This window comes from Triticum dicoccoides, chromosome 6A (assembly GCF_002162155.2).
Source record: "Triticum dicoccoides isolate Atlit2015 ecotype Zavitan chromosome 6A, WEW_v2.0, whole genome shotgun sequence".
In the NCBI taxonomy this organism is placed as follows: Eukaryota; Viridiplantae; Streptophyta; class Magnoliopsida; order Poales; family Poaceae; genus Triticum; species Triticum dicoccoides.
In genome coordinates, this window is record NC_041390.1 from 37,259,399 (window position 1) to 37,267,630 (window position 8,232).

Here is an 8,232-nt window from a genome sequence, read left to right on the forward strand (position 1 = left end):
GCACTTCACATTTGACCGTGTAACGCACATTGCCGTCCGAGTTGGCCACTTTATGTGGACGATAATGCGTAACCGAGTAGTTGTCGAGCCACATCTTCAATTCCAAGAAGGATTGAAACTCACAACCGGGATATATCCCGTTCTTGCCGTCTTCCAAATCACGGTGAGAACTTGGCCTAGCTCCAAGAGATATGCATTTGCCACCATCCACAACGGCTTTATCCGCGAGACTAAGATCCTTGAACAATGGTGTCTTGTGATCCCGCCCGAATACCTTCTTGAATGCTTGGGCCTCCTTCGGTGTGAACCCCTCCTCATCAACTTCTTCATCGGGACCATCGTCATCCGAGTCCGATGCATATGCACGGGAAAAAGGGATGAATTGGTCCATTGTCTTTTGCACATGATATTGGTCGAGATCACCCACATTGTTGTCATGGAGATCAACTTCGTTGTCATCCTCCTCGTACTCATCATTCTCCTCTTCAAAACCTTCATTTTGGTTGTTTGGAGTCGGGCTCAATGTTGGCCAATCTTGTTGCGTGAAATGAGGTTCACTCATTTGATCTTGGTTCATGGGTGGTGGAGTGCTAGCAGCCAACGGGGAGGGGTTCCGGTTCAAGTCCAAATTCAAAGTAGACTCAACCTTCTTGGAGGCAAATAACTCAAGAGCCTTGTCTAGAGATTCGGCAACCGTCTCCTTGTATGCAACCCAACGTTGCTCGGAGTTCACACGCATTGTCTTCCAACGGATGTGCATTTCAAAACCAACATTATGCCTTCCCACGAACTCAACAACGTCACTTGGGTCCATCCAATTCAAATCCTTCCTCACTTGGTCCAAGAGCTCCGCATAGCTTGGACTACTCTCAAACACCATGTCAAGCTCATCCGGGTCCGGCTCAACATTGCCTTTCAAAAAGGCCTCTTTATCCACATGATGAACATAAACACATGCTCTCCCCATCCCTACAATAATAAAAAAAACACATATATCAAGTAAGTACTTAACAAAAAATATTTGCACAAAATACATATGCCATAACATATATATGAATTAATAACCCTAACCCCCACTTAACAATAATCACAACCCTAACCATAGCATAACCCTAACACCAACATCAAACACACATAACTCTAACCCTAGCATATTATGAAAGCCTAACCAACCCAAATTAGCAAAGAAACATAACATGATTCAATACAAATTTGCAAATCCAAGCCAAAACTAGGATTTCCCCAAAGTAGCAATATTTGAGCAAATGTGACAATTCCTATGGATGAAAACGAGGGGATCGAAGGAGATTACCTTAAGGGAGGGGTTGGCTTCGAAATCCACGGTCAAATACTTCGAATTTGCAAGATTTGAGAAGGATTTGAGAGGGGGAGAGGGGAAGAGAGGAGGGGCGCAAGGCTAAGGGTTTGTGTGGGGTGGGGTGTGTGGGGTGGGGGTGGGATGGGAGAGAGGATGGGGCCAGCCTAAATGGAACACAGACTGTGCAGCGCCCAAGAGCTAGGCGCTGCACATTACAAGTGTGACGCCTAAGTCTGAGGCGCTGCAGTGCTGTCTGTGGGGCCGCAACTGGACCAGGGCTGCCACGCTGGCACGAGGTGCGACGCCCAAAAGAAAGGCGCTGCATAGTAGTGTGTGGCGCCCAGCTGTCGGGCGCCACACAAAAGGGTCAGCAGAGTGAATTTTTTTCGGAACGAGGTCAGTTTGTGATTTGATTTGGACCTTAGGTCAAATATGTGATTTCTGCCCCCGGCCCACCGGCGGCGGCGCGCCATGTCGCACGAGGAGAGGCCGGGTAGATGCGCCACCCACAGAACATGCTCCTTTCCTCCCGCTACCTCCAGCTGCGACACCGACTCACCGGCGGCAATATGTTGTCGCCGTCGACATTGAATGGAAGCGGAACTCAGCAAAATGTTGGATCTCGGGAGACTCAAAGGAGGTATATCCCCATGGCTATAATCCAGTTTGTGCGGAGATTCGTGCAGAAAAATCCGACGGCTGTCGTCGCCTCACGCAGGATTCGTTCGAAGCTGACGTTCGGGCGGCGCTGACCCTCCAATTCACCACCAACCCTCAACCCGTCGTTGATCACCAGGCACCAACCCCCGCACATCTCCTCCGCCCTCTCTTCCTCCACCAGCTCCCCATCCACCCTCACCGAGCTCCAAGAACTCCCACCACCCACCCGGCATGGCCGCCGCCGCGACCGCCACCGCCGTCCGCCTCCACGCGGCGGCCACGCGACGCGCCGCCCCGCGCCGGCCGGCGCGCCTCGCGGTGCGCGCGGACGCCGCGCGGGCGGCGACGGCGCTGACGCAGGACGACCTCAAGCGGCTCGCGGCGGTGCGCGCGGTGGAGCAGGTGCAGAGCGGCATGGTCCTGGGGCTCGGGACGGGTTCCACGGCCGCCTTCGCCGTCGCCGAGATCGGCGCGCTCCTCGCCAGCGGGAAGCTCTCCGGCATCGTCGGCGTGCCCACCTCCAAGCGCACCTTCGAGCAGGCCACGTCGCTCGGGATCCCGCTCTCCACGCTCGACGACCACCCCGTCATCGACCTCGCCATCGACGGCGCCGACGAGGTCCTCTCCTCCCTCTTCCCTCGCCATTGACTTTCTCTCTGCACCGTACCATTTTAGTTCTGACGACTCTTACTGAGGTTCAGTTCAGATCGTCCCCTTAATTTTTCCCAAGAACCATCTATGATTAATTAACCATGTTCCAAATTTTTCACCAAGCAGGTCGACCCAGATCTTAACCTTGTCAAAGGGCGGGGTGGAGCCCTTCTCCGAGAGAAGATGGTCGAGGCCGCGTCAGGAAAGTTCGTCGTCGTCGTCGATGAGACGAAGCTGGTTACCGGCCTGGGAGGGAGCGGCCTCGCCATGCCGGTGGAGGTCGTGCAGTTCTGCTGGAAGCACAACCAAGTAAGGCTGCAGGATCTGTTCAACGAAGAAGGCTGCGAGGCAAAGCTGAGACTGAACGAGGATGGCAAGCCCTACGTTACCGACAACTCGAACTACATTGTCGATTTATACTTCAAGACGCCGATCAGGGACGCGTTGGGCGCGGGCAAGGAGATTGCGGCTTTGGAAGGAGTTGTTGAGCATGGGCTGTTCTTGAACATGGCAACTTCAGTGATCATTGCCGGATCCGACGGCGTCAGTGTCAAAACAAAGTGAGTGTTTTGGGTCAGCTGTTGCTGGTGTGTTGAGTTTACGATTTTTCAGTGAATAAGCTATCTGTGTAAAAGGAACAAATATAATGTTTTTCTATAGATATATATTTTTCTACGTTTTGTTGGTTCTCAGTTTATTTTGGGCTTGAAAGAAAATCACATTGCGGATAAAAACACCACTATAATTGATTGAAATTGAAGCCCTTGTGATCGTGACAAGTCAATGACATTAATCTTCTTGCGTGCCAATCATCTTCTAGAACAACACTTTGAATAAACTTGGGAGCCTGCATGTATATCAGATAATTCAGAATACACATACTCAAGCAAGCAAAAATAGCAAAATATAACGTACGGCTTATAGTCGTACCTGTTAAAAGCTCTTTTTCCCTTATTATTTTGGAGAAGAAGTGTCGGCTGCATATACATGTGAATGTGATCTTTCAAGGCAGAAGGGCCTACACTGAAACAGTCTTATCAATATAGAAATACAAAAACATGAACAGCCGAATTACAACTTTATTCAGATGCCAGCAAAATCTTCAGATAACTTGTAGTATTGAAGTACATCCAAGAACTGTTATTTTCTCAAAATGTCAACATGGTTTTGGGGTTGTATTCACAAGACAATTTCAGGTCAGAAAATTGGAGTACTGGTCCACAAGGGAGGTGGGTGGGGTGTTTACACAGTGGAACTGTACTGCCTGAAGCTAATAAAATGCAAATTATTGTGGGTTTATGTTTTCCTTCTGAGGCCTCTCCTTATAATCCCGTTTCTTTGAAGCTCTTTGACAACCATATGGCTGTCTCTCTTGGAGACGCCTTCCCAGGCCCAAAAGGCTTTAGCAAGATCCCCAGCTCCTGAAGTCTCTCTTGTTGGAGCAACTGGGCACTGAACTCAAGCAAGCCCTCTAGAGCCTCAGCTCGCTGCCGGTAGGACGTCGTGTCAAACCTCTTCTGCCTCCAATCGGACGAACTTCCGACTTGATTATTGTCGATACTGAGCAGGTTCGGATCACGAGTGTTGGTGTGGCTTTCGCTGCCCCCCCGGAGCACTTGGAAAGTGCATTTGTCCTTGGTGATCGATTTGTCAGTGATAGATGGTGGCAAGAGCTTCATGATGGGATACAACGGATCTTCAGAGGATGCCAGTGGGAATTCAGCAATTCTGTCGATTCGAGGTGCGTTAACTGAAACATCAGGAGACTTCAATTTGGTGAGAATGTTGACGACTCGCCTCTTCTCAGCTGCTTTGAACATGTGTGGGGAAAGTGATGCTCGCCGTGTAGCTTGTATTGTCTGATCCACTGAAGATCCTGATGGGGGAGGCTGATGGTGTCAAAACAACAAAAGGTTAATGCATAATATTTGATCAAAGTACACAGAATGCGTCACACATGTACTACACATAATGCTTTACACATGCACTGACTAGGAAAAGGAAGTCTTCAAACATGGGCTTATGAAGGCAGCTAAAAGTAATATCTACATACCTCCTCTTTGTGAGCTGTTCTAGCATGAAATGTTTTTGCAGGTTCTAGCCGTCTCCTAGGAGTAGAGGACGCCCTTCGAGGGGTACGTGCTGGTGATCCTTTTTCTTTTGAATGTTTATCATCCATCGCTTCTTTGACAACTTCGTTGGTGACCTGGTCTGGTAACTGACCCATCTGTTGATGAAGCGGTTCTGAACAATCTTTTGCTGTTCTGGTAGACTGAGGAGGGCCATTGTTAGCAGTGGCATTGTCAAGTTCCACAATCCTCTGTGCTTTAAATGAATGACTCTTAACATATTGGGGTTTGCAAGTTTCTTCATCATCAGAACATGCAGTCTTGTTTTTTTCATGTCTGTTAGGAAGTATAGCTGTGAACATATTGTGAGCCGGACTTGATTTCGATTGGATTTCCAACACATAGGGCTGAAGATGCGGGTGGTTTAGCAGATCCGCAGCCTGAAAATCACAATCAGCATGAGGCAATGAGATGCGCAAATGAGTGCAGAAACTATTCAGTAAAACAAAATAATATGCTCTAGGAAAATGTGACTCATACACTTGGTCTGTGATCCGGATTTCTGCGCAGCATGCTTTTGATGAGGCCCCTACTGCACGGCAGAAAATAAACATGTTACAAACTTTTCAGATGTCATGAATAGCTCAAGAACTTCGTAAGATTAATGCGTTGCAGGTGCTTACAATGCACCCGAATATATAGTCGGTAGAGGAGCGACGACAGACTTGTTAATCTTGTTTATCAGTGTCTGCATATCCTGTTAGGAAAGAAAAATATCTTCTGAAATGCAAATTCTGGTGAAACATCATATGTCACAATTTACAGGATGGAACTGCAACTTTTCTTTTTGCGGGGAAGAAGGAATTGTAACTTAAAGAGCATATCAACTTACAAATGCTTTGAATGCATGCTTCAGCGCAGTCATCTCATAGATGCAGCATCCTGAAAGCTGCAGATGTTTAGCCAAGAGGAAAATGCGATATTCAGAGCAAGACATGTGACTGAATATTAGATAGGAGTACTTGCCTAGCGACCATATGTCGGACTTGGAGCCGTATGGAATATCAGCAAGAAGCTCAGGGCACATGTAACTGGGAGTTCCCACAACCTTCAGAAGAGACACGGTATATCGAATCATAAGCAACTTATCCTAGAAAGAGAAACACCTACCTACGTACGGGTTGAGCAAGAACAACTTACCGATGAAGCTAAATCATCAGAAGTCAATACTTTAGCCAGCCCAAAATCACCTGTTTCAGACAAGATATATGTTAGGAACAGAACATATCGCCATCAGTTATTTCAGGTATTTGTCCCTAACTGTTTTTTATCAGAGCATACTTACCGAGCCGTATATTTTGGTCCTTTGTAAGAAATATATTTGAACACTGAAAAAAGCACAGTCCATGGTGAGTAACCGGCTAGGCTTAACTGAAATGAAATGCGAGTATCAGATAAAGGCTACGAATATAGCAACCTTCACGTCTCGATGAAGGATATGACTGGCATGCAGGTAATCAAGCGCCATCAGGAGCTGAACAAGCCACACACAGAGTTTCTGCATCCAGAAAAAATGGGCATGGCAACGGGGAAAAGTTCAGTAATCAGAATTTGCAGCTAGGTACTGAAGAACACATATTACAGAGTAGTTGAGCACCTCCTCCGGGAAATGGCTGCCGTTAGCCTTCTTAATGGCCTCTAGCCTGCAAATGCACAGGGGAAAACAGAGAACCACAATTTCGTCACATGTTCCAAATTCAGTTCAGAGCTTACTTCACAAGTTACATATACATACATGTCCCCTCCCTCGCAGTAACCGATCACGATGCACACATAGCAGCCCTGATGACAACAATAAAGACACTCATTTCAGGCGACGGCGGTCACATGAATCCTTCGGTTGAAACATTTTTCTTTTTTTTTTGAAAGAGAATTATCTGTAGGAACATTGAAACATGCAAGGAGAGAGCAAGAGCAAAGATTGCTCCTAGGACCCTGCCAATATGCGCAGATGAGAGAAGAGGGGAGGACCGTGCTCACCTTCTCCACCCAAGAATCTCTGTACTCCACAATGTACGGGCTCCTTACTTTCGCGATTAGCTCCATCTGCATGAACAAATTAAATGGTGAATTTCGCGCATTCATCAAAAGGTTAAACAAACCATCTGAATCAAATGCTGACATGTCACAAAAAAGGGAAGAAAGAGCTAGACCTCTTGGTGCGCGGATCGACGGCACCTGGCGGTCTGGCGGGCGAGCCGGATCTTCTTCAAGACATACCTGAAACAAGCCATGCCATACCTGAGATGCTCCAGGGATTGTGGAGAGCAAGAGCAAGGGTGGAATTGAAATGGAATTGCACCAACCTCTTCTTCTCAACCTTGTGCCTGACCAGGAGCGCAGAGCCAAAGGAGCCCTTCCCAATCTGCTCCAGCACCTCGTACTGATCCATCTTCTTCTTCTTCTTCTTCTTCTTCTTCTTCTTCTTCTTCTTCTTCTTCTTCTTCCCTGATCCGATTCAGCCCAAACAGAATGGCTTCTTCCCTGCCGAGAAACAAACGGCCCTGAAAGGGGAATCGCAAGAAAAAAACACCCAAGGAAATCGGAGAAGATTTCCACGGACCACGCCAAAAGACGAATTCGATTCTAGCTGGAATGAAGAAGAGAAAAGCCGAAGCAAAACTGATGGAGGGCAGTAATCGATACCTCGACTGGTGATGAATTGTTGAACAGGCTGTGCTCTTCGTCGCCTTACCTGCCTTCCATTTTTAGAGAGGGAGAAAGCCTGTAGTGCGCTCTGGCTATGGAGGGATGGACGGCCGGCCGTGCTCGCGAGAGCGAGAGGTTTTCAGAGTTTTCAAAGCGCGGAGAGAGAGAGAGAGAGAGAGAGAGAGAGTGTGGTGGGGGGCACAGACGCGCGGCTGCGTACACTGTGTTAGGGAGAGAGAGAGAGAGAGAGAGAGAGAGAGAGAGAGATTTGACCAAGATTGTTAATGCGAACCCCGTCCACGGAGCATTGTTTATGGGCTTATTCGTGCCGCCGATTCGTGATGGCGGAGCCCCTACGGCATACGCGCTTCCTGTACAAGCCGGCTATAAAGCAGCGGAAGACAAATTACATGGTTTCTTATTGGGAAAGATATGGTCCAAGGACATGCAAGCAAGTACGAGTCGTACTGAAAATGAAATGATTGTGTGTATTGTTGGGCTATGCCTATTTTTAGGGCGACACTGGTTTTGCGGTGCTCTTTTGAGTGCCAGATCTCGAGCTCTGCGGTAAAAAAAAATATCTAATCGATATCTACATGTTCGTGTTTGCAATAACGCGTCACTTGATTGTTGATGAAGGGGTTGTTCAAAATTTGCTCACTGCGTGAGAAACCGAGTAAATAGCATAAAACCACTGCAATTGCGGTTAGGGTTTCAAAAAGGCATCATTTTATAAATTTCCGCTAATTATTGCGCTAGAAAACATCGATGACTGGTTTGGTTAAATTCGAACCGTTTTATGATAGATGTGGCCCACAAGACATG

At 47.6% G+C, this 8,232-nt stretch overlaps 2 protein-coding genes across 5 annotated transcripts; one reads left to right on the top strand and one right to left on the bottom strand.

The window, feature by feature from the left end:
• Positions 1 to 2,110: 2,110 nt before the first annotated feature.
• LOC119314420 (probable ribose-5-phosphate isomerase 3, chloroplastic) lies at positions 2,111 to 3,309 on the top strand. Its single transcript, XM_037589131.1, has 2 exons — positions 2,111 to 2,596; positions 2,756 to 3,309. The coding sequence occupies exons 1-2, from the start codon at positions 2,210 to 2,212 to the stop codon at positions 3,191 to 3,193; spliced, it is 825 nt and encodes a 274-aa protein (XP_037445028.1). The 5' UTR covers positions 2,111 to 2,209; the 3' UTR covers positions 3,194 to 3,309.
• Positions 3,310 to 3,592: 283 nt separating this feature from the next.
• Positions 3,593 to 7,531, bottom strand: LOC119314421 (serine/threonine-protein kinase Nek3-like). Of its 4 annotated transcripts, none has more exons than XM_037589133.1 (14): positions 7,405 to 7,531; positions 7,065 to 7,242; positions 6,912 to 6,978; positions 6,739 to 6,804; positions 6,494 to 6,540; positions 6,356 to 6,401; positions 6,176 to 6,256; positions 6,044 to 6,086; positions 5,899 to 5,948; positions 5,591 to 5,806; positions 5,382 to 5,455; positions 5,239 to 5,290; positions 4,683 to 5,138; positions 3,593 to 4,518 (listed from the first exon to the last, which is right to left on the bottom strand). In XM_037589133.1, the coding sequence occupies exons 2-14, from the start codon at positions 7,148 to 7,150 to the stop codon at positions 3,952 to 3,954; spliced, it is 1,851 nt and encodes a 616-aa protein (XP_037445030.1). In that variant the 5' UTR covers positions 7,151 to 7,242; positions 7,405 to 7,531; the 3' UTR covers positions 3,593 to 3,951. The 4 variants fall into 4 exon arrangements, with proteins under 4 accessions (XP_037445030.1, XP_037445031.1, XP_037445029.1 ...); XM_037589134.1 differs by having other exon boundaries at positions 7,322 to 7,531; XM_037589135.1 differs by having other exon boundaries at positions 3,594 to 4,518; positions 5,591 to 5,640; positions 5,725 to 5,806; positions 7,065 to 7,530.
• Positions 7,532 to 8,232: the final 701 nt, after the last annotated feature.